The following is a 24,868-nucleotide window of genomic DNA, read 5'->3' as shown; positions in this document are numbered from 1 at the left end:
TTATTCTGGTTGTTGTATATGGTTTATTTTAAGGAAAATGCCCCAGTAAAGGGAGCTGCCGAAAAAAGTAAAAGAAGAAAAGCATTATTTGTCGTCACTGACACGTTATAAGCAACAGTCATTGGTTATTTCAGCCATGACCTCAGCGGAGGGTGGCGGTAATGAGTCACAACGGTGTTTGCTAGCACTCTGAGACGATACAAAGAAGGAGACGGAACGGAAATTACGGCAGCTCCTTTCCCGAGGAAGCTAGATAAACAAACAAAAGCAAGACATTATAATACATATATTTAAACATCTCGTGCGATTTTGACCACTTTTTACGTATAGATATGCTAACCACAAATAAACCGAACCACAGAATAAGCTAGAGAAGGGCTAGCATCCCGGGACGTTTTAATGATTTCTAGCATCCTGCTAGCTGAACGAACTGGCAGGCTACGCAGCTAAGGTGTTAGCTCGACATGTTTATTTTAGCGCTTGGGCGAAGGAGCGTGACATGATGGCGTAAAACTTGCAGTTATTACCAAATAGTCACACTTCCCACCTAAAGGTAAGCTTTGCAGTTCCAATGACTTACTTACTATGTAAATAAAAAAAAAAGGTAAAGACATAAAGTGTATTTTAGCGTGACACAAGTTTGTGTGTGTAAGCAATACACAGTTACATAAAACGTGTGTTAACGACTACCGTTATCTTTAACCACGGGAACGCTGCTTTCCTTAATGACACCTGACTGGTTCGTGTTTTTAACATGTTTGGGGGAATGTCCTGCTAATAAACACAGAAATATCCACTGTTTTTTAAACATCAGAGCCACACTCACGCTTTTTTTTACTTTCTCTTCTAAATCTTGAAAGGCTGTGAGAAACTGATAACGTTTGCCTCGAGTTTCAACCGGAACTGCACTCCGTTAAAATCTCCACACCGTCACCATGGCGTGGGCTCTGAAACTGCCTCTCACGGATGAAGTGATTGAGTCCGGACTGGTCCAGGACTTTGATGCCAGTCTGTCCGGCATTGGCCAGGAACTCGGTGCGGGGGCGTACAGTATGAGGTACAGTATGAGTTTTGGACGGGTAAGGCCTTTTACTGAATGCAGCCAGTGCTACATTTATAATGGGCCATATGGTAATTTATTAGATTAAACAGTGTTGAACAGTGTTTTGGTTTCTTTATTTTTTTAAAGATGTAAGCTATCTTGTAGTTTGTCTTCAGACAGCTGCTCATGTCAAATTCATTTGGACATTTTGCGTAATTTAAAGATGAGTGATTAGGTGCATCCATTATGTGCAGTGTTTCCCATTTTCTGACTGCTACGTGGGCAGTTTGAGTGGCAAAATCTCTTCATGCTGGCAGACGTGCGAATTAAATGCCATGTGCAGATAAAGTGAAAAGCCAAAACACTACTTGGAGAATATTAGCTGGAGTCTAATAGTCTTTGAAGAAAATAGTTCCCTGGGGCATTTGATCTATCTTATCACTCTGTAGCATATCCTGAATTCATTAGTGTAATTATCTGCAGACACTTCTGTGCTTTTTCATTTGCTGTAGCTCATCTAAAAGTTTAAAGAAAATATTTTTTGCTGATTGAAGTACTTTGCACCAACCCCCATCTGTTTTTGTATGCTTTTCTGGCTCATTAAAACTGTTGAAAGTGGTGGCTTGTTTCAGAAATTCTTGTGTGGAGAGGAACAGTGACATGTAGACTGGATACCTTGGTATTTGGTAGTGTTGCCTCCATTGTAGTTACTGAGCTGTGAAGCTAGAGAACACCATAATTCTCCAGCCAGTTTTAAGTGTTGTCTAGTAATGACAGGGAGACCTTTTGTATCATGAGGCTGAAGGTCGTATCGAATCAGTAAGTATAAGTGTTTAGACTGGTTTTCTGTAAAATCTTTGAAAGAAGCCCTGTTTGAATAAAAGATGTTCTGTATTGCATAATGAAGTGATAAGAATTTGGCGGCTTACCGAGTTTGTTTTTCTTTTGTCTCTGCAGCGATGTACTTGCCCTTCCCATTTTCAAACAGGAGGAGTCCAACCTCCCACCGGACAGTGACAACAAGATCCTACCCTTTCAGTATGTTCTGTGTGCACCTACCTCGCCAGCCGTTAAACTGCATGATGAAACACTCACCTACCTCAACCAAGGTCAGCATCAGGATCCCAGCTGCTGTGTACTTTTCAACTTTGTGCAAATTTAATGATATCTAAGAGTTCAAAGTCAAAAGCTGCTGAGAGAAAATTCAGCTGCCTACATATATATTTATTTTTTATGTGGACTTGTCATTGCAGGGCAATCCTATGAAATTAGAATGCTTGACAATCGGAAAATTGGGGAACTTCCAGAAATCACTGGCAAAATGGTGAAGGTAAGAAAATCTTTAAAAATATATTTGCATAATCCAGCAGCTGCTAGTGTAAACCTGTATAAATATTATTGGAAAAGCTCCAGCCAATGGCTCATCTTGCATCCAGCCATGCTTCACAAAATCCCAGGGGGCTGTGAGTAGAATGGAATAAGTAACTCCAGGGTTAGATGAAATTAATGGATGATTCATTTTTGTGTGATTACATTTCTTATATTCAGTGTAATATGAATTTTAATCAACTTTTACTTTGAAGGTTTCTTCAGTGTGTCAGAAGCATCTCTTCAGTGGTGTAAAATACAGATTGTGTGTGTCTCAGCCAACTTCTCAGCCAGTTGTCTGTAGTCTCAAAAGTCTCAAAGACATTTTCTTAGCATTAAAACTATACCTAGAGATTAAAAACAGTCTAACAGCTAAGATCTGTTTTATTGTTTATTGCTGAAGTGTTTATGGGGAATGAAATGGCCACTAGGGAAAGGTTTTGGGACAAAGACCACATCTGGATGAATCTCCTTCACACCAGCCTTTTGTAAATTGCTTAGAATCTTATATTGTGTAGTAGTTAGGCAAGCTAATCACATCGCTTTATTGCAAGGCTGAACTAAGCCCTTGTGCTGGGGTACCAGGGTAACGATAGTGTATGTTCTCTTTAATCCTTCAGTAAAAATTACTTTCTCTGAATTTCAGAGCATAATTCGTGTGGTGTTTCATGACCGACGACTTCAATACACAGAGCACCAGCAGCTGGAAGGCTGGCGCTGGAACAGGCCAGGGGATCGCATTCTCGACCTGGGTGAGCATTAAAAATATTTTTAAAAAGCTAACAGAAAGATCAGGTATTTATTATACTGAATTTGTGCTTTGCAAGGTGGTTGCTGTGTAGCCCTGTATGTGTGCTAACAATGAAATAGTTTTTGCAGAAAGTAAATTCAGGATACCAACTGTTAACCAAAACCGGAAATTCATACTCATGGTTGCAATAACGAGAAGATGGTGTATATCAAAAGCATCTTTGATAACTGCTTGTTTTGCTTTGATCCATTGCAGATATCCCGATGTCAGTGGGGATAATTGACCCCAGGGCTAACCCCACTCAGCTTAACACGGTGGAGTTCCTTTGGGACCCATCAAAACGAACCTCAGTTTTTATCCAGGTAGCTTGATGGGCAACACATAGTAATGATTGTGTCATTAATTCTTATTCTCTGTATTATTAAATTAAAATGAACAATAGTGATATGAGGCAGTTTAGAGTGCTTTGGCGTGATGGAGATGAGCCTATTTACATTTGGTTTACTCATTTATTGCACAAGTAAACTGAATGTCAGTCTGCACTTACTAATGTTACACTTTTGGCATGATTTGTTGATATTACAGTTAGGTCATCAGTCTTGTGTAGATTTTGTTTTCATATTCCTTTCCTTTTTAGGTTCACTGCATTAGCACAGAATTCACCATGCGGAAGCATGGCGGAGAAAAGGGCGTGCCTTTCCGCATCCAGATTGACACGTTTAAGGAGAACGAGAATGGAGAGTACACAGAACATCTTCACTCTGCCTCCTGTCAGGTCAAAGTCTTCAAGGTCAGAGGAATGACATGGAAAAAGAGAAAATCTGAAATAAAATCTATAATGCACCCCAGTGCAAATGTTGTATTTGGTCCCTGTGGTAGTACTGTCCATATTCACCATCTTTATTTCCTCCACTTGACGTGTTCTAGCCTAAAGGTGCAGACAGAAAGCAGAAGACAGACAGGGAGAAGATGGAGAAGAGGGCGCCACAGGAAAAGGAAAAGTACCAGCCTTCCTATGAAACCACAATCCTGACAGAGGTAAGCATATAAGAGCTCAAAGCAGTAATCACTGCTTGGATAAAAGTAGTTTAAAGGAAATCAAAATGAATTTTAACTTAATCTAATTAACTAGACTGCTGATGTTAGCCTACTGTCAAACTATATTATGTACTTATTTTAAAAAAAGTAACAAAACATTTTTTCTAAGCATAACCAGAGAATGTTTTTGTGATAAATCGGTTATCAAAAGAAATAACTCTTAGTTTGTTTTTTTTCTTGAAGTGACTAATGAGCTTGTCATTTTAACCTCAGATTTTAAAAAGTATTTACTAGGAAATAACAGGTGATTTGACACTTGCGGAAGAGACGCAGACACAGCGAGACACAAAGGATGTGGAATCATCCATCTTTTAAATCCATTTTCCTAAGCACTTAAGGAGTTTGGCTCAAATTCAGTTTAATTGAAACCTAAGATCAAATCTACTGGCAGCAAAAATACTGGTGATGTATGTAGACGCTACAGTAACACAAATGTTGGGTCTTTTATAGTGCTCTCCCTGGCCTGAGGTCACATATGTCAACAACTCCCCATCTCCTGGCTTCAATAGCACCCACAACAGCTTTCCAGTGGCTGAAGGGTATGCTGCCTGGATTACTTTAAAAATCACTATGAAATCCATGTAGTGGCCTTATTTGTTTAGTAAGGGCAACACATGAGGTCTACGTTTTTCTTAATGTGGAGTTTGTTGTTATTGCTTCTTTCTAACTGATAAATTTTTCATCCTTTGTAGAAACGGGTCACCAAACCACCAGCCTGAGCCTGTTGTTCAGGTGGCAGATGTAAGTTCATTTTTAGTTTGTGGATTTATTTGGATTTATTTTACCGGCTGCTTACCTCCCGCCACACCAAGCAACTGCATTTTAATAAGCTCAAATGCAAAGCTGACATCTGGGTGTTAAACTTCTGCCTGGGATGAGATTCATTAGCAAGTATAAAATATGACTCAGTGTGTAACTAGAAAGCATTTGATATATATCTGATTTGAGTCATATATATGTCAGATTCAGATATGATGTAGCTCATCGTGCTTATATCTAAATAGTTTTTGAAATGAGTTTTACCTGTCTCTAAAATCCTGCCTTTTAAGGTAAAATCCAGCAGCTCTTGATAATCTTCATTGATGTGTGTTTACAATTTTAATATTTTTTATGTTTTACAAATTGACTTGATGGGGTAACCATGGTGACACGGTCTCTGACACGGTTGCTTATGTCAGAGTATTTTGATGAATTCTTTTTTCTTTTTCAGAATTTGTTACCAACAGCAACACCACAGGATGCACAACAGTGGCTTCATAGAAACCGCTTCTCCCCTTTCTGTCGACTCTTCACTAACTTCTCAGGTAATATGGTTACCTCTTTGGCCATATCATAAGATAAAAGGCTGCACTTTAATGTGAAACTAGAAAGATATTTTCTGGAAATGTACTCATTTATTTAAGTAGCACCTTGTTATATCCAGAGGTTATTCAGAGTGCTTTACTGAAGGAGACATGAGAATTAAAATCAGGTAAAAGATGACAAGACAAATTTGAATCATAATTCGTTGATTTAAAAACGAATTATGTAAAAGCAACCGTGTGTTTGTAGAGACTGAGAATAGGATCTGCTTTTGTGTACCAGGGGTAGACCTGTTGAAGCTGACCAGGGAGGATGTTATTCAGATCTGTGGGCCAGCTGATGGTATAAGACTCTTCAATGCACTTAAAGGACGGTGGGTTATATTAAATTTTCCTACCTTCTTAGGATATATAATTTACCTAATTTATAAAAAAAAAGAGTATGAATGTTTTTAGGCATCTGCATTTTAGTTGTTTCTCTCTTTGAATTCAGGGTGGTACGTCCAAGACTCACCATCTATGTTTGCCAGGAATCTCAGCAGGCGCGGGAACAGCATCCGAAACATGAAAATGGAGATGCTGCTGCCAGCGCTTTCTTTGGTCAGTGTATGTTCATTTAATTTATGTTAATTTAATCATTATCTTTGTTGACGTCCAAACGTTTTTTTTAATCTAATGAATTTCCCTTTGGGGTTAATAAAGTTTTTCTTATTCTCTTTTTTTAATTTTTATTTTGAGGGGCCTCAGTCACACTAGAGTAAAGCTAGGATTGCAACCTCCTTGTAAACAGGAAAAACTGGTGGTTGGCGAGTGATTGCATTAAAAAAATTTTTTATGTCTGGGACTGTTGCAAGTAGTTGTCACAACCAACTGTTGACCACTTTAATTCAAGGCAAATGGAAATGTTGCCAGGTGGGAGGAGGCCTTCTTCCAAACCATCTTTGTCGGACTCATACTAACTGGAGAGTCTCTAAAGATTGGCAAGGATGTGCAAAAAATTGTCTAAATTTTAAATGCAGACAGAATGCTAACACAGTGATCTCAAACCTGGTCTGTCTGTTCAAAATGACCATTTCCATAAGCAGGCTGATAAGTTGATTGCACGTGGTGACAAAACTTTTGGTCATGTCTGTCCAGTGTTATTCTAGTCTACTGTAGTGACTGTAGCCTAATATTAAGGATCTAAACCATTCACAGGTGCCCAGCCAGGAAATAGCCCTGCACTATTATTCTTCTGAAGGCTAAGCAACAATTATGATTTAGTTTCGCTATAATTGAGTATGCCTAATATCTAGTAAGCGTCCTTTGTTGTTTAGCTTGTGTTAACCTTTCTGTTTCTCTCTCTGCAGTATATCACGCCATTTACCTGGAGGAACTCACGGTTACAGAACTGACAGAGAAAATTGCTCATCTGTTCAGCATCTCACCTAGGCAGATCAATCAGATCTTTAAACAAGGCCCTACTGGCATCCATGTGCTGGTTAGTGATGAGGTAAGGCAATCCCCCTCTTATGATCTTACTGTGAGTTGAAGATTTGCACTTTTTGAATCAGTAGAGACTTGCTGTTATTATATATGAATTCAAGCACAGGGTTTCCCCAGGAAAACTGGTAGATCTTGCGCCTGGGGTGGGTTGGGTGGATTGATTTGGTAAAATTAAATGTTGCACTGGATCCATGTAGCTAACTCTGATGTTAATTGCTAATAGTGCAGTTGCACAGACAGAATAGTGGAGCTATGTAAATGTACCTATATTCACAGGAGAGAGGAACAGGAGGATGCAGGAGTTTTCCTGCATGAAAATATATATGCACACACCATTAGGAGAGCAACAAATCACATTTAGTCTCCCTTAATTAGTGGATCGTAGAGCTGGGCGATAGAACGATAACGATATGTATCGCGATATAACTTTTACTCGATAGAGAAATTAAGCTATCGCGATAGACTTCGCCGCTCTTGTCCTCTTAAAATAAAATAAAAATTAAAAAAAAAGGTCAGCCAATCCAAACTAAGTAGCGCAGAGCCGAACCAATCACAGCCGCAGCGTCACGTCGCGTGACTTGTTACGTACAGCACAAGTGCCAAGCCGCACGTGTGTTTGTTTGGGAAGCAGGCAGTGGGTAATAATAATAATAATAATAATAATAATAATAATAATAATAATAATGGATTGGATTTATATAGCGCTTTTCAAGGCACCCAAAGCGCTTTACAATGCCACTATTCATTCACTCTCACATTCATACACTGGTGGAGGCAAGCTACGGTTGTAGCCACAGCTGCCCTGGGTAATGGAGCCAGCGCGTAATGGAGGAAATGAGTGTGCCGACTAGAAAAATCTACCGAGCGTGACCGAAGAGAAAACAGATGACGGTTCCAATGCTGGAGAGATTGTCGAAGGGAAGAGCCATAGAAGTTCCGTAGTGTGAAGGTATATCGGCTATTTCAAGTCTGACAAAAAACAGAGTAGCGTGCACTGTAAATTGTGCCGAAAGCAAGTCTGGAAATACAATAAACTGGTGCATGCGTCACACTGTGCGCCACGTTATTGTTTCGGTGAAATGAATTTCTACAATACTGTTACTGTTAATTCTACTCTGCAGTGTTTAAATGCTTACATATACACACAGTTACTGTCCCTCCACACATACGACTCGGTTCTGCTTCTATGCCCCAGCTTTGTTTACTTTTTCCCACCGAGGCTTCTAGACTTCTGATTGGCCAACATTTCTGCACGGTTAGGAATCTAACGCCACCTGCTGCTTTGGCATGTTCATAGCAGCGTTTTCCTTCATTTCTGCCTTTATGTGTGGACGGGATTATTTTTTTAAAACGAAAACGGAAAATCTCCGTTTTCAAAAACACCCGTGTACGTGTGGACGTAGCCTCAGTCTCTGACTGGAAGCGCTAATTCGTCATTCGGCTGTTGTCAGACTAAAGTAACTGTTAAAACTGTTTGAAAAGCTCAGCTATACAACAAGGAGAGATTGAGAATTTCCTTTTAGTTCTCAGTTTATTTGATATTGACAAAAGTTAGTCAGTTTTGTCTGTTCTTCTGTAAAACAAACTAAGATTTATTTTTAGAATTAATATTTTGTTTCTAAGTGGAATTGACAATTTAGTCTGTTTTTGTTTGTTCTGTTTTGAAACTTAAACGCTTTAGCGGCTGCCTTTTGTGTAGTTTGCAATATTTGCCTTTATTTATCTGAAAAAGTCTCATGTTCCTTAAGTACATCTACCCTGTTGAACTTATTATGGGAAATAAATATTTAAATAAAAACAAGCTGCTGATTATTTCACATTTTACTTGTGAGCAACGGCACATTTAAATCTTACAAATATAGTTATTTGGCTTATATCGTGATAGATATCGTTATCGCCTGAAATGAAAAAAACATATCGTGATATGAAAAAATCTCATATCGCCCAGCTCTAGTGGATCGATATCAACAGGACAGGCAAATGTTTTTAAAAAAGTAGAAAAGAACCAGAAGATAATAACACGACTTGTTAACTTCTTTAAAGTTTTTGTTCTCATACTTTTATACAGTTTTTTGTTTTTTGTTTTTTAATGCTGCCTGGCTCAAACGACAGTCATTTGTGAGTTTCAACATGGGGTTATTTACCCCATGTTAGAAGACATCCTGTTATTATGGAAATTTGTTAGGAAATGTTGGATCACGTTATTGGCAAACAAAGAAAACAACCAAGGATACTGCTTAAACTACTAAAAGTGGGTTAAAACCTGTGCAACGCTTTGTTAAAAACTGGAAGGATAGTGGTGAACCACCATCTTGGAGAAAGAAGTGTGGTTGGAATAAATCCTGAATGTTTGAAGATCAATGGGGGGAAAAACAGCAGTGGAATAGACAGCTATGTTTTAATAGTGAAAGTAAAAGCATTTTCCCACAATGCAAAGAGAACTCAAGGAGTTATAACTGAACAGCTGTGTAGCCTTAAAATAACTACTCAGTAGTAATGCTAATTAGTAGGGCTGCAACTAAAGATTATTTTGGTAGTTGACTAATCTGCAAATTTCTTTAATTAGTCAATTAGCCAATGATTATAACTCTTATCTCCACTAAACTAAACTAAAATTGGCTTCAGTCTATATGTTCAAATAAAGCTTCGAATTAAATTAAAAAGTTTGTTTTCCAGTCCAAAAAAACAGTTTCCCAAGTTTACAGATGATTCGGTTCATGAATTCATGATTGCAGTGGACATGATCTGGAGTGAGGCTTGCTCTTGTTTTTGAGATGATGATCTCAGCTGCAGCTGATACCATGCGGCCATTTGAGAGGTGCACGAGCCTCTTTTAAGGACAAACTCGTCTATACGCCTGTGCTTAATACTAGTAAAACAGAATTAGAAAAGACTGTTATGTCATAGTTTCTCAGATGGTGTAGTACTCAATGCCAATGAACCTGGTAGGAAGACATGTGGATGAAGTGATGCACCGATCAAGACTAGTGCCTACATTACAAGCTTGTGGATTTGGGATTTAGGTCCAGAGTCAGCTGACTACCTGAATCTATTGAATGACTAAATTTGTTTTCATCAGCAGATTTTGTTTTTTCATCTCTCTGATAGTACAGCATATTCTGAGATGACAATGCCAGTATTCATGAGGCTCAAATTGTGAAAGAGTGGTTCAGGCAGCGTGACACATCATTTTCACACTCATCCACATCTTAACCCGAGTGAGAATCTTTGGGATATGCTGGGGAAGACTTCACACAGCGGTCCGACTCTCTCATCATCCATACAAGTTAAAAAAATGAATCCAACTCAGGACAAAACTAAATGTTGCATTACTTAACCCGATCGAAATGATACCACAGTAAATATGTGTCGTTATAAAAGCTAAAAGTTGCCCAATTCATTTTTAGACTATGACTTTTTCCCCCCTTTTGTTGAGGGAGCCAGGCAGTACATATGTAAAAACAGCCAATTGAAACAGTTGGCTAACGACTTGTCAGTTGTAGCTTTTTGTATGTCTTAAAAGATTTTCAAAGAAAGACAGAAATATGGTCAACTTACGGTCTCAAGAGCTTACACAAGCATAAACCTGCAAACGATATTGTTGTTTTCCCACCTGCATAATCATTTCCTCTCCTCTCAACAGATGATTCAGAATTTCCAAGATGAAGTTTGTTTTGTTTTGGACACAATGAAAGGTATGACTATGGCAGCAAAAAATGATAGTGTGGTAGTGGTAGTGTAACGGTATTTAGCGTTATAGTCTTGCTGCAAGTTTATCTTAGTATGTTTCCCAGATATTTTTTATTTTTATTTTGATTCCTATTCCTTTCTTTTTCAGATGACACAAGTGACGGCTACCATATAATCTTAAAGTGAATCCCAGGCAGGAGAGTTGTTGAGTCCTTCTCTCTTGTTTAGTCCTGGTTCAGTCAGCCCCTCTAGAGCTCTAGAGCTTTGTACTTTTTGCTGTTCCTTTATGGAGATGCACCCCCCCCCCAAAAAAAACAAACAAACAACAACCCCAAAACAAAAACCTTGTGAGGCAGCTAGGAGGAAGATGCGACTGAAGCAGTTGCCCCTCTTTTAACTTTACCTTATCGTCTGACTTTTGAGGGAGTGACTCTGATTCCACAGTGAAGTCTTACCCTGCCGTTTGCTCACTTAAATGGTTGCATTTCCCTCTGTTGGTTACATCTCAAGAAGGAGGTTAATGGCACTACATCTGCTGTTGTTTGTTACCTGACCATCTGGCGTGCCAAGACTCTTTGCTTCGAGTTCAGCCGTTTGTTCTCTCTTTAAAAAAAACAAAAGAAATGATGACTGTTAAGATGACAGTACTTGACTTTCAGCCTGCAATTCAGCATGAGTCCTCCTCTTCATGCGCGGTTGCCTTATCGAATCCAAGCCAGTCTGCAAGAAACACAACCACTCAGTTGAATCATAGTACAACAGGTATTAAAATTAACAACTGGACAATTAAGGGAAACCGTTAGAATCCAGCTGCCCTTCCAAATATCCGAGGTTCCTTTGAAAGCTAACAATGTCTGCCTGTTACTTCTGTGGAAAAAAAGGCTACTAAACACTGTTAGATTGTCACAGTTTGTTTAGAATGCTTACTGGCACATGTGATTGTTACTTAATCGTCTTAAAAGATGATAAGCACTGTCTATGTTAGTGATCTCCGTGGTAACACCAGCAAATTGTCTCCATCTGCTTCCTGTATCTATGAGCTTGTTTAGCACACCGGCGTTTTATTGTTTGTTTTTTGGTCATTTCCATCATAATTTTGAAATAGATCATTGTTTTAAAATAATTTAAAAATAATGAATCATGTTTTTTTTGACATTTAAAAAAAATATTTTTTACGTACTTACATCTACCCTGCTTCCTTTTTTTGGATGTTACAAATGCTAATAAATAAGTTTTGCGGCAGGACAGAGCTTAATGTGAATAATATGGTTTATGTTGAGTATTTTGTAAATGGAATTGATGGCTCGATAGCCGTATTTGCCCTTCATCTCATTGGCATTATTAAAACTTAACCATGTACTGGCTGCTATTTGCTGTCTTTCTTTAAAAATATGAAATAGTGTTAAACTAAATGTTTTGAAGCTTTCCTAAAAAAGGAGACATGATATTTTATTGGCACTATCTAGCACAGGCTCCACATCTGTCCCTTTGGTGTACAGATGTGGATGCCTAGTCACTTACATTTGACTAGACTTTAGCATGTCATATACTGTTAACCAAATTAAGCTTAAATGCAGGTTAATTTAGCGCACTACGGTTTCGTGCTTTGCACATCTGCTTCTGCACAATATGAACAAAGAAACAGGAAAAAAACTGAATAGATACTTCATTTCCCAGCATACCCCGGCGCAGGACATGCCCGTGATGTCACAATAAGTATATATACAGCTACAGGGAAGAATTTCTACCTCCATTGTTACATTGTAACAAACGGGGCCGGGGCGAAGCGGGGAGAAAGGCGTCTTCTCGCTAGAAAACCTGCAAGATTTTGACACCAAACGATAAAGAGCAGAGCGCACCGTTATTGCGAGAAGACGGCGAAGTAAGCCCAGACGACTGAACCCGCCCCGGCGAGAAGAAAAGGATAAACGAACACAGATGTCAGCGGATTTCTCCATTACACCCATTTAAAGGCTTACATCAGGAAGACAAGACACTGAGGGTCTTACATTATTCATGCTGCACCGAAAAATGTTGGAGAATAAAGCGCAGCTAACCCTATGACGCCCCTTCTTCCTATCGTCTGTCCTTTAAATAGATAGGAATGCATCATTTAAATAAAACCCGCCGGTCTTGCACAGCTCCCGTTTTCTTCGTCATCTTTCAGTGTGCAGAACAATGAGCATGAAGCCTAAGTAGCCTGAAATAGCCAAATATAAGTGTTGCAAATTGACAATCACGCAAGCTTTCATCCAGATTACTTCGGCTCCACGGTTGCAGTCTGGATACTCGTTCAGGGATCTCGGTTTTGGCATAAAAGAGCGTCTCATAGGGCGTTGAAAGATTGATGTGCAGCTCCTATTGGAAACAGAAACGACCTACGAGTTGGTTGGAATAAGGGTCCCTGTTTCTGCCCCAGGTAAGTGGGTTTAGTGTTTCATTAACCGGGCGGTTTGCCATTGTGTCTCTGTGTGGCTCTTTTTCTCTCTCTCTGTGTGTGTGAAATGGAAAGAGAGAGAGACAGATAGAGAGCCTTGCCTTGTCAGACTGGCAATATCTAACCTCCCCCAACACAGTCAGTCTGTATGTCCACATTTAAACAAATAGCTCCTCTAAACTGCGTGTCCCTGACGGGTAATATACCGTGAAGTCACACCTGTCGGTAAACATCCTGTAACATGTCAAAGGCAAACTTAAGTCCTGAAAGAAAAGCCTTAAATTCCTAAACTGAAATAAACATTTAATGTCAGATGTGTTACTCTGGTTTTTAAAAAAGGGCACACATTTGGTGTCATAACCACAGCTGCATCTTTACAGGTTAGGCCCTGTCCCTTACAGCCCGTCAAGGTGGGTAATTTTGTTGAAATTAGGTCAAGGTATTAGTCTTTAATGGTCATAATTATTATTAGGACATAGATTAGATAATTTTGGACTTTCCCCCCCTCAGAAGTAGTTCCAGGAAAGATCACTTAGACTGCATTTGAGCAGCTTTTTGGTATCAGCACATCCCTTTTCTCTTTTTAGCTGAAGGACAAATTTAATTGTGTAGTTATTACATAAATTATGCTATAAATATACGTGTCAGTTTGAACATTCTCCTGCAAGCACTTAAAAAAAACTGAATGAAAAACTACAGAATGGGAGTTGCTCCATTTGGTATGACATTACAATATGTTGCAGGCAGTAGCATGCTGCATAGTAAAATATGAATTACCTTGAGAAGTAGCTGGTTCACACTATAGGATGTATGGTAGTAATATGGTAGGTTTAAGGTAGATGGATATAGTGTCTCTATGGGACATAATCATCGGTGTTAATATTGATGTATAATTATTTGGAATGTATCTGTGTGAATGCAGATGCCTGTGTAATGCACAGGACATAACACAGTGTAACATCAGACATGTATTTAGCTGCTTTCATTCACCTTGTTTGACCTCTCCTACAGATGCAAGTGATCAGCTCCCTCCTTCAAATTCACCCATATCCATCCCTCCCCCTACACTCAGTTTATAGCAGATTTTCTTTAGGGGTAAAAACAGATTGTGAAGCCACAGACATTATTTGCTTCAAGGCTGCTTGCATAAACTGTGCTTGCCTAGTTGCCATGGTTACATTTTCAGACTTGATAATTTCAAAGTCGGATTTCATGTGAGATGGGAGCCACACAGACGAAATGATGGAGCTGGAATACAGATGAAAGGAGGCAGGAGCGAGCAGATGTCACCTTTTTGTTCTGTTTGTGTTGTCAAGGGCTGACCTTACACAGGAACAGTTTGATAAAAAAATTAGCTCATTCTCTAAGTGACAACACGAGCATTTTGTTTCTGTGGTAGTAAATCACAATGTGTCATGTGTTCACATCTTTTGAAACACATTTACTGGTGCCGGGTATGTTTTTTTGTGCTCCTCTGTGCCCCCAGATACTTAAGTTTCCATGGAGGCAGGTTCGTCCCTCAGCCTCAAACGAAGATATGAAGAGGTGGACAACAGCTCTCCATTCTCTACACCTAAGGACTCTGACGATGACATCTCCAGCAGTGACAGTGCTGACAGCTGTGACAGCCTCAACCCTCCCTCTAGCACTGCATTTACCCGTAAGAATCTCATTAAAGGAAGTCGAAAGAAACTGAACAGTTAATCAACGCAAGTATTTAGTATTTGGTGTGTAAGACTGTATTGAAAATCTTTCTCCCTTTTTCCCCGCTTTAGCCACCTCTATCCTCAGGCAGCACAAGCCGTCACCAGGGGGGAAACGTGTACGTTTTGATTTGGTGACGGTGTATTACTTCCCCCGGCGGCAGGGCTTCACCAGCGTGCCCAGCCAAGGGGGCAGCTCCCTGGGTATGGCCCGTCACCACTCCTCCATCAGACACTACACACTGGGGGAGTTTGCACGCGAACAGGAAACCAGTCACCGGCACACTTTGCAACAGCACCTGCGCCAGGAGAAGCTGAATGCCCGCAAGATGAAGGTAGATTAGATGTATCAGTCGTGCCCCAAGAGGGTCAAAATTCAAGGCACAGTAGTATCTTCCAGCTGTGGGCACTTTGCATGTCTCCACTTGCAGTAGTGACTCAGTACATGTACTTCCGCTCTGTCCTTCAAGACTTTACAAAACTTTCTGCTTTGTGACCCCGTACAAAAACAGTCGAGCTGGGGCCCCTTTCCACAGTTCCCATGCCTGTGAGTTGCTAGGTGTCCTGCTGAAGACTAATTACCCCCATTAAACTCCTGAAACAATTTTACTTCAATAACTGTTTGAGGCCACTGATGTTTCAAACAAATTCACACAGATTAAAGAGCGATACAAAAGATGCATATGTGTTTATTTAGTGAAACTTAGTTTTTTCTTCTTTCCTCCCCCACAAATCAAGTCATAATCCCCTCAGATTTATCTTGTGACCCATTGGAGGGCTCCGGCCTCCAGGCTGGGAACCAGTGAACCAAACTACCAAAATAGAAAGTATTTAAAAGGAGTTCAGTTTGGACCAGCTGTAAAATGACGCTTACATACAAGCTAATGTGTATGTAACACTTAACCAATGTAATACAGCAAGTAGTTACTAATTTTCTCATGATAGCTTATTTTCATTAAATCATATCTGGGTTTGTGTCCTTTAATTTATGCAGGAGTTTTAGTTTTTTGAGGCCTTTTCTTAAATAAAGATCGCAGTACTTCCTTCACCATTCTCCGTTTGAAAACCCTTTGTTCAAAATGCTAAATCAGCTGCAAATATAATTGTTTTTGAAGTATCACTCTTCAGGGTACTTATCTACCACTTGAGCTTAAAATAGGCAATCAGTTCCTTTTTCACCTCAGCTCACAGTTCCACGCTGTCGTCCACAGCTGACAAGGAACGGCACGGTGGAGTGCGCTCAGGCGGAGCTGCTGACTCTGGACGATGTGTCGGATGAGGACGTGGACGGCGTGGAAGTGGACGACTGTTTCTTCCTTCAGCCGCTGCCCACCAAACGGCGTCGAGCCCTCCTGCGAGCCTCCGGCATCACCCGCATCGATGCGCGTGAGAAAGCTGAGCTCCGAGCTATCCGCCTCTCTCGGGAGGAATGCGGCTGCGACTGCCGTTTGTACTGTGACCCTCGCCATTGTGGCTGCAGCCAGGCTGGTATTAAGTGCCAGGTAAGAGCTGTTGAAAGCGAGTTGGGTGCATTTGCAGAAAGAGGAGAGCTTCTTTGCAGTTTGCTGAGACTAAAAACTTCAAAAACACATTTGCAGTATTTGAATTGTCTTTTATTTGAATTGAACTCTTGAATTAAACTGTGAGTGACATTTTGCTGCTTGTACGCTAAGAGGGAAGTTTCACTGCAAATCAAGCCAAAGTTGCTCTGAGTGATCCTGAAACATTTCTATCCTGAGAGAAGTGGTCTCCTCCATGATTACAATGGCCCCCTTTGAGTTCAATTACACGCTGTTGCCATTACAGCCTACAGATCTCAACCCAGCTGAAGACCCGTGGGACATTTTGGTCAGATGTGTTGCAGAGCATCACCACCATCATCATCATTATGACCCCAAATGAGGGAATATCTTTTTGAAGAATGGTGTTCATCCCCTCAGGAGAGTTCAGTAGCACTGATGCATGTAGATGCCCAACAATTGACTAAAACAGTTTATGCTGGTTTTCAGTGTTTCTCCCCTAAGATAAAATAAATAACAATAAATACAAAATATTTGGTTGTTCCGTAACAGTGTCTCCCCTCATTTATGGCCACGCTAGTTCCTGTCATCCTGTTTCTCTGCCGGCAGACTTCAGCCTATGTCTGTCAGAGAAAAAACATGTAGCGCAGTAGCAGAAGAGAAGATTGTGACAACTTGTTAGCCTGCAGCGCACACTTCCCCACAAAAAAGCCAAAGACAGGGCGTCAGATGACTTCAACCTCCTTTCCTTTCAATTTGTTTTTCACTCACTTGTAGGTGTTTTGACATTTCACAGGGGGAGGGAAGCGCATTAGTAAATAAATAATAGAAACGAATGATGACTGACTCCTGTTTTGTTGCTTCTGTTTAAGTGTGCTGGTTTCGTGGAAGGCTGCGTGCCGGCTCGCTGTCACATTGTCATGGCGTTCTGGGGCTCTCGAGTATAACAGAGCCATTGTTAATATTATTAATAACACTGGTGCTCTCCCTACGATAGCTTAAAATGTCTGCTATGAAAAAAGCCTATTCATCTGATTTTATGTGGGGGTTTTTTCTCTCTCTTTTCTCGGCTAAGGCGAGTGCTGAGGCGAAGAGATGTGATCAGAGCTGGGGTTTTTTTTTTCTTAAATCTTCTCTTCTTTTTAGCACGATCATGAAAAAAACAACCAAAAAACAAAATACAAAGCCAGTTTCTAGCACTTTTCATGAAATCTGGTGGTTAGATGGAACACGGGGAAAGGAAGGTCCCCTTTAATTGGGGAGCAGATATATGTCAGCTAAATAAACCAATTCAGTGATTCTAATAAGAATATCTTTATTCTTTGGTCATTTTTAAGCAGCAAGTTAAACAGTGTGAATGCATAGGCAAGCTGTGTTGAGCAACTTTGTTAAAGTTTTGAGAATTTACTCACTTGATGTGTTTTATAGAGGCAGATGCTTTATTCTGCTTGCTCTGTTATCTCTTTCCTCACTATTACAATGCTGTTATCTGATCCAGAACCGGCTGCACGCTTTTATTGATCAGTGCAGTGAAATCAGAATTCATAAAACATCGGAATGAAGCAGTAAATCAGACATTGTGTTATCATTTATTTATACACCTGGTGTATAAATAATAACCTGAATCTTTTGTCTCATTTGCTTATATTTTTACCTGTTAGGAGGAAGTACATCTCTGTCTCAGCCTGACTTGTTGCACAGTAACCAGATTATCTCTTGATTGCCATGATTTCCTAGATTTTCCTAGATCTCCTGAACAACCGTAAACACTTTCATAACTTATGTAAATTTAATCAGTATTTAAGCATTTTACTTTCAAGATGAAATGAGAGTAAACTACCTCTGCCTTATTCTTCAGGTGGATCGAATGTCTTTCCCGTGTGGCTGCTCTAGGGATGGCTGCGGCAACGTAGCAGGTCGTATTGAATTCAACCCTCTACGTGTCAGAACTCACTACCTGCACACCATCATGAAGCTGGACGTGGAGAAGAGGAGGATGCTCATACAAGGAATGGGAGACCAGTATGCTGAATCAGACCCGCTGTCTTCCCCCTCCTCCACGTGTCCCACTTCACCGGACCTTTCTTCAGTCGCTGGCCTGGACTCTGAGCTGGAGGAGAGCGAAGTGCAGTCGGTCGTGGAGGTTCAGGATCTTCTGGCGGAGCAGGATATACTGGAGAGGGAGAACGAGACAGCCGTGCTGCACCTGCAGAGCGCAGAGGAGCAGGAGAGGAGGGAGAGGGAGGAGGCTGAAGGGGAAGCAGTGCAGCCAGAGCTGAGTGCTGATGGGCTCACAGAGCAGCCTCTTTGCCTCCTACCCAGTGCCTTGGGAGGGGAGCTGCCTGAGCAGGCAGAAGTTCCAGGTGTTGAGCAGGTCCTCCTGCAGGGGCCTTTCCCTACAGGGGCTACGGTCTTGTGCATCACTGACAACCAGGAGGAGAGCCCCTCTGACCTCCTCAAAGACTCCTCTTCCCTGCTCTACTATCAACTCAGTCCCATAGAGCCTGGAGCCTTTGAGACGCTGCCCAGAACAGAGGAAGCTGAACAGGAGGAGCCTTTGGTGAGGGAACAAGATGCAAGAGAAGATGAGTTTGCGGAAAGGAAACAAGAAGGAGGAGAGGAGCTGAAGGAAGATAAGCATGAAGACAAGCCTTTGACCGATGTTATTCTGTGCTCAGAGGAATGCGTGGCAGCAGTGGAGGAGAGGCCTGCGAGTCCTCAGCAGAAGATCCCGGAAGAACAGTGCCAAGAGCAGTCGTGCATGAAGAAAGAAGTAGATCCACTGCCTCCTGAAGTTTAGTACTAGCGTCTCTGCAGATAATTTGCACAATAGCTTCATCTAAGATGAGTAAATTACACATTTTACATGTATTACTGCTATTATCATAAATAACTACAGGTCTCCTATAGTGAGTGTCAATAAAATATGTGAAGAATGAGCTTGAGTGTTACACAAAGGAGGAGAGATGCTGAAAGCACATACAGATCACTCCCCAGAAGTAATATGGATGCAGTTCAAAGACAACATTGTAGGTAATTCTGTTGGGGGTGATGAATGCGGCCTTAATGGAAAAAAACACGGAAACACTTGTGCGTAGGAGTCGATTAGGAGTACAGCGAGTAGTGTTTTGTTCATTTCCAGCGCAGCAAACAGAAAATACAGTGTGTGAATGCTGACATAAGCCTTTTGTTTTGTGATGTATAAAGGTGTCAACACTAAACACAAATTGTTTTTTCAGCGCGCAGGAAGCTGGTGTATTTTGATACTTTACCGGCTCACTTTCCATTACAGCAATCTCACACTGTAATCAAGCCAAATGAAGGCCTCCGATCCAACCTTCCCCTGAAAATAGACCTAATAATCCTGGAAATACTTGTTTTTGTGTACTGTATATGCATTTGCAATGTGCAGGACAGAGATGAAGTTTCTTTGATCTGTATGCACATTGCGAAATGAGGGCAGCAAACGTTGTGGCTCTGTCGCATTGAGAGGAGGAGGAAAAATAATTTTAAAAAAGAGCAGAAATTAGCACTGGCTGTAGTTGTTACTCACTTCGGACTGCTCGTACAAATGCAGTCGATTTGTCAAACAAAAAAAAAAAGTTTACTTGTAGTTGCAATGCCTATGACATTATTTCTTCGAGTAATGTGTCATTTGTGGATACTATACTATTGGTTTTGAAGTTGAAGTCGTTGCAGTTCGTTTTCTTTGGGAATGAAAGGAAATGTAATTTCTTTTCATACTGCTACATTATAATGTCATGTTCTGATGAGTTGCCAGAATAGCGCTTCCTAGTCTTTTTTTAATTGATGTTCTATAAGAAAGCGAGGATTTTGAATCAAGTCAAATTTCCCAAGAAGAAAACAGCAGTAAGAGTCAAAGTCAAACTGAGGCCTGTGCTGTTGGAAGTAGTTATTATATGAAACAATGTGATGCTAGTAATTTATGGATCAGATTGACATCGACCTGAATCTGCGTGTTTTATGTTCCGTCTGTATGTGTGCGAGTGTGTGTACATCTACTTTACATTTGTACGTCTGAGTGAGGGAGGAGGGTATGTACTGTATTAGAGATTGGGAGGTGCTGGCAAGGACACGCATTTCATTCATGACAGGTGCTGATGTTACAGATTTACAGTTTACAGGATCTCCTCCCCATTACCACGAGAAACAATGTTTCTCCACTTGATTGATGTAAGAAGTACCAGAGAGCCTCTCGTAGGAATGCAATAGCTACTGCACTGCAAAAATCATTAATGTGGTGATTATGGAATGAGGTGTCTCATGATTATGTAAATGCAATCGTACCGCATTTCTGCTCTTTCAGTGTCTTTTTTTCTAATCTCGGTCTGATTAGTACTGATCTGCGTAAGCGTGCCGACTCTTCTTACACAAAATCAGTCCTTTGTTTTGTTGCCTATAATTACAGCTGTTGCTTTGTGTAACTGCTCGCCGAACACAGGATGTGCTGCCGTGTATCAGATGTCTGATGTGTTTCTTTGCCTTTTTTGTTTTGAAATTGTCTTAATCTAAATCTGCTTACAAGTTGCACCAAAGCAGTGGTTTCAAACCTAATTAAATGATGCTTTCATCCATCAGATTCTAACAAAGCAGTCTCCTCTAGTTATTGTGAGGCTGCAGATTTATTGTGGCTCTTTGTGTTTGCGTGACTTGCCTTGATATAGTACCATCTTTGAAGTGATGATGATTACAAGCTGCCTATTGTTGAGCTTTTGTCCTCGGCTTTCTACTAATAAACTTAGGTTTGGGACCACTGCACTGAATTAACTCCAGTACACTATGTGATTGTGTGTTTTCTCTGCGTGAATGGGGTGTGTGATTGTTGAGAAGACTGATAAGTTTAGACTTCATCTAACAGCTGTGAGAACTACTCTCATGCTAACTGTTGCCTAAAGTGGACACAAAAGATTTTATACAAAAGTAAAAACAATAAATTACTCATTGCAAAAAGGATCAATGTTTCTCTGTGTTTTTTAATAAAGAATAATAAGTCTCCTATCATTCCTGAGTATTTGTAATCGCAGTAATTCAGACAGATTATGTAGAATCGATTAGTATAAAAATATTACACAATGAAAGGTTTGATATTATCAGCACGCAATTATGTATCAATTTAGTTCACAAAAATACATTTTTACTTATTTTTTTAAATACTTAATTTTTGTTGCATGCACATAAAACACAGACATGACTGTAAAAACAGAAATACACAACTAAGTATATCACATTTTTCTTAATAGTTTGCACTGAAACAATCTACGGTTCAATGAAACACAGTTCATTCATTGTTTTGCAATGCAAAATTGAGTGATTTCATTATTAGTGCCTATTTTAAATTTTTTGCCTTTACCATTGTTATATTTAAAAAAAAATGACTGAAGAATGCGTGAAAATAGCAGGTAATATGTCGTAATATGTATTATTGAAAATGAAGTAGAAGTGGAAAACGAAAAGCCTTTCTTCTCATTTAGTTAAGTGTTACGACTTATGGGTGTCCACGGTGCAATATGATGTGTCACCGCTAGATGGCGGCATAAAATCAGTACAGTATCTGTGATACGGCTTCCATTCTCTGCAGTTACCGTTAAGAAATCTAAGGTGCCACATGTTAACTATGGCTCCGAATTGTAGTTTTAAACGACTTAACAGATATATAAACATATATGTATAAGTATGCCAGCTAGGTTAACGGGTTTCCTCTTTTACAATCATTATTATTGTTATTTTTTATTTTAAATGTCATTGATACGGGTTTAAGTATTCAAACTGACCATTTCAGCATTGCCCTGCCTATGCCTCTTGACGTTTTCTTACATTTACAGTTCAGTGGATGTTCCAGCCAATTGTGGAACAAAAAATATTTGCCCTTTCCTATCTTTAGTTGCAGGAAAATGTGAGCTAGATAAGCTATCGCCTCTGTTTTCCATTGGCTGCTAATATAATAAGCTCTTCTAACGGATACAAGTGTAAGCAAGTGTACAGCTCTGAGGTCTTTGCTCTGGGATCCAGGATGCCACTGCACTTACATTCACTATCTGGCAAACAGCTCTGCAAGCCAGTCACTGGTAACTCTGGTGCAGACAGAAATCATACAGTGACTGTGTGAGTCTTTCAAAGATTGCTATAATGTAATTATATATCAAACAGCTCCATTTTTAGACATGAACTTCATTTTCAAGTTGAGTTTACTCCTCAGCTTGTGAAAACAGCAGGTCTACAAGAGGTGTGTCCAGTCTATGAAAATAACCCTAACTTCCAAGACTAACATTATGTGACCATAGTGATAAAACTTTAAAACATAGCCTGTAATTAAATGTGCACGTCTGCAGCAAGATATTACTTATAATTACTTATGAAGTAATTATAAGTAGTGCTAAATTAAATCGTGATTCTAAATCAGCTATTGCTGTGAATGTGAGCGAGAATGCTTGTCTGTCTGTGTGTTGGCCCTGAAATAGACTGGCAGCATGTCCAGGGTTAAACCTCGGTTTTACCCTATGCCTGGTGCCCCTGTGACCCTGGAATGAATAATCAGTTCAGAAAATGGACAGATTTACAAAGTTACTGTTAATATTTGTATTTCTTTTTCATTATTTTGGCCACAACTGTGAGCAGGCAACTTGAATAGCTGGATGCATAAAAGAGAACCTGCTGAGCCTTTATTTAATGTGGGCTGGAACTGATATGAAGTGATTTGCTGAGGTCTGCTAGAATCAGTGGTATGCTCAATTTATCTGAAATAAATTCCCCTCTTTTTGTGCTTGTCACTGTGTGCTTGTGTTTTTATGTGTAGAATCCAGGATTGAGACTAAAACAACAAGCATATTACATCGGGAACAATTGTGGCAGTGGTCCATGGCTCTGAGAGCTATACATCATCTGTTTAGCCTTTCCGGCCTCTGGCTTTGCATTGTTGAACTTCTCCAGTGGCCGGAAGAACTGATAGCTTTCAGGATGATGATGGAGTCCATCATGAGCCTGTGGAAAGACGTAAAGAAAACAGTTAAAAAAACATTGTAATCAGAGAGAATCACTCCCACAGTCATCTCAGAGCGTGTTGACATATGTGCTAAATCGCCAGCTTTATCTAGGCTTTAATTTTACTGTTGTGACTGGACAGATCCATGAAGAGCAGCTGGGTGTTATGAGTGATGTATGTGACATGGAAAATTGCCACACCATCTCACTCCAGCCTCCCAGTCTGAAAGTGCTGCTCCAGCGCCTGGAAAGAATGCTCTCTGTCCCCCCCACCCCCCGTCTGTGACGCCAGCGCTATGGCATCATTAGTCCTTCACCGAAACCGGTCCGTTTTAAATGGAACTATTCATAAAACTGGCTCATGTTATTTTCACTAGTCTGCCCCGCTCGTCACATGCTGGCTGAACTGAAGAGGGAAATCCAGACCCTCTTGTGCAAAGTTCATTCTGTGCACTCGGGAGAGAAGATCGCAATAACCTTCTGAATGCAGGAAGAAGGAAACAATGGGGGCAGTGAAGGTAAAAACAATACTGTGGCTGCTCAAACTTTCCCTCTTTGCCCACTGGTGAAAATACAATATATCTTCCTGAAGTTCCATCCATTCGCGTCCGCTTATGTCATAGGGCGAGAGGCGGGGTACACCCTGGACAGGTCGCCAATCTGTCGCAGGGCCAACACACAGAGCCAGACAACCATTTGCACTCACATTCACTCGCACATTCACACCTATTGGCAATTTGGATTAACCAATTAACCTATCCCCACTAAGTGCATGTCTTTGGACAGTGGGAGGAAGCCGGAGCGCCCGGAGAGAACCCACGCAAACACGGGGAGAACATGCAAACTCCACACAGAAAGACCCTGGCCTGATGGTGGAATTGAACTCAGGACCTTCTTCTTCTTCCTGTGTGGCAACAGTGCTAACCACCGTTCCACCGTGCTGCCCCATCTTCCCGAACTTGTCGCGCATTTTATGCTGATGTGTTAGAAACTCCAGTCTCTATACTTACCATTATACATATATTTATATATTTTGTTAAGCTCTTATTAAACGTAAGTTTGCCTAAAGGTAACAAAATCCCCCCAAAAGCAAGGAATCTGAAAACTCCTGGGACATATAGCAACAACTTCAATTTTTAAACACCTTATTTTTTTTTAAACTTAAAGGTACTGCTGAAAGGTACTGATAGCTGATATGTTACTTTTGCAGGAACCAGAGAGTAATCCTGTTTTTCTGATACGATGCCAACACAACAATAAATGAAAGATAATAAATGATACATTTGTATTGTCACCTTTTAAATTTAGCAAGGCAGTTGACATGCAGTTAGAAATAACAAAAATAAAAATGTATACATTACTTTATAATTCTGTTGTTCTTTTTGTAAAAAGATTGTGTTTTAATAATTTCTGGTAATTGACTTTGTCGTACTGGAAAAAAAAACACAGCAGCCCAAAGCTGGGTATGGGATGG

General features: G+C 40.3%; 2 protein-coding genes across 3 annotated transcripts; both read left to right on the top strand.

Annotated features, from left to right (window-relative positions):
- The first annotated feature begins 175 nt into the window (after nt 1-175).
- tfcp2 (transcription factor CP2) lies at nt 176-12,094 on the top strand. 2 transcript variants are annotated; one of them, XM_026153896.2, is made up of 16 exons: nt 176-553; nt 861-1,057; nt 2,000-2,151; nt 2,296-2,372; nt 3,057-3,162; nt 3,417-3,523; nt 3,799-3,951; nt 4,089-4,199; nt 4,710-4,798; nt 4,952-5,000; nt 5,470-5,563; nt 5,844-5,934; nt 6,054-6,166; nt 6,910-7,052; nt 10,689-10,740; nt 10,884-12,094. In XM_026153896.2, the coding sequence occupies exons 2-16, from the start codon at nt 936-938 to the stop codon at nt 10,919-10,921; spliced, it is 1,497 nt and encodes a 498-aa protein (XP_026009681.1). In that variant the 5' UTR covers nt 176-553; nt 861-935; the 3' UTR covers nt 10,922-12,094. The 2 variants fall into 2 exon arrangements, with proteins under 2 accessions (XP_026009681.1, XP_026009682.1); XM_026153897.2 differs by having other exon boundaries at nt 180-553; nt 6,054-6,160.
- Nucleotides 12,095-12,220: 126 nt separating this feature from the next.
- On the top strand, nt 12,221-21,369 carry csrnp2 (cysteine-serine-rich nuclear protein 2). Its single transcript, XM_026153895.2, has 5 exons — nt 12,221-13,154; nt 14,659-14,832; nt 14,948-15,210; nt 16,087-16,377; nt 18,254-21,369. Exons 2-5 carry the CDS (start codon nt 14,673-14,675, stop codon nt 19,193-19,195), a joined length of 1,656 nt encoding a protein of 551 aa, XP_026009680.1. The 5' UTR covers nt 12,221-13,154; nt 14,659-14,672; the 3' UTR covers nt 19,196-21,369.
- Nucleotides 21,370-24,868: the final 3,499 nt, after the last annotated feature.

This window comes from Astatotilapia calliptera, chromosome 20 (genome assembly GCF_964374335.1).
Source record: "Astatotilapia calliptera chromosome 20, fAstCal68.1, whole genome shotgun sequence".
Classification (NCBI taxonomy): domain Eukaryota; kingdom Metazoa; phylum Chordata; class Actinopteri; order Cichliformes; family Cichlidae; genus Astatotilapia; species Astatotilapia calliptera.
This window is presented reverse-complemented; position numbering and strand designations above follow the sequence as displayed.

Excerpts from the sequence above, each read along its gene's own strand:
- tfcp2 (XM_026153896.2), top strand. The coding sequence starts at position 936 with ATGGCGTGGGCTCTGAAACTGCCTCTCACGGATGAAGTGATTGAGTCC. Across the intron at positions 7,053-10,688 it reads ATGTGCTGGTTAGTGATGAG|ATGATTCAGAATTTCCAAGA; the intron begins GTAAGGCAATCC and ends TCCTCTCAACAG. Across the intron at positions 10,741-10,883 it reads TGTTTTGGACACAATGAAAG|ATGACACAAGTGACGGCTAC; the intron begins GTATGACTATGG and ends TTTCTTTTTCAG.
- csrnp2 (XM_026153895.2), top strand. The coding sequence starts at position 14,673 with ATGGAGGCAGGTTCGTCCCTCAGCCTCAAACGAAGATATGAAGAGGTG. Across the intron at positions 14,833-14,947 it reads CTCTAGCACTGCATTTACCC|CCACCTCTATCCTCAGGCAG; the intron begins GTAAGAATCTCA and ends TCCCCGCTTTAG. Across the intron at positions 15,211-16,086 it reads TGAATGCCCGCAAGATGAAG|CTGACAAGGAACGGCACGGT; the intron begins GTAGATTAGATG and ends TGTCGTCCACAG.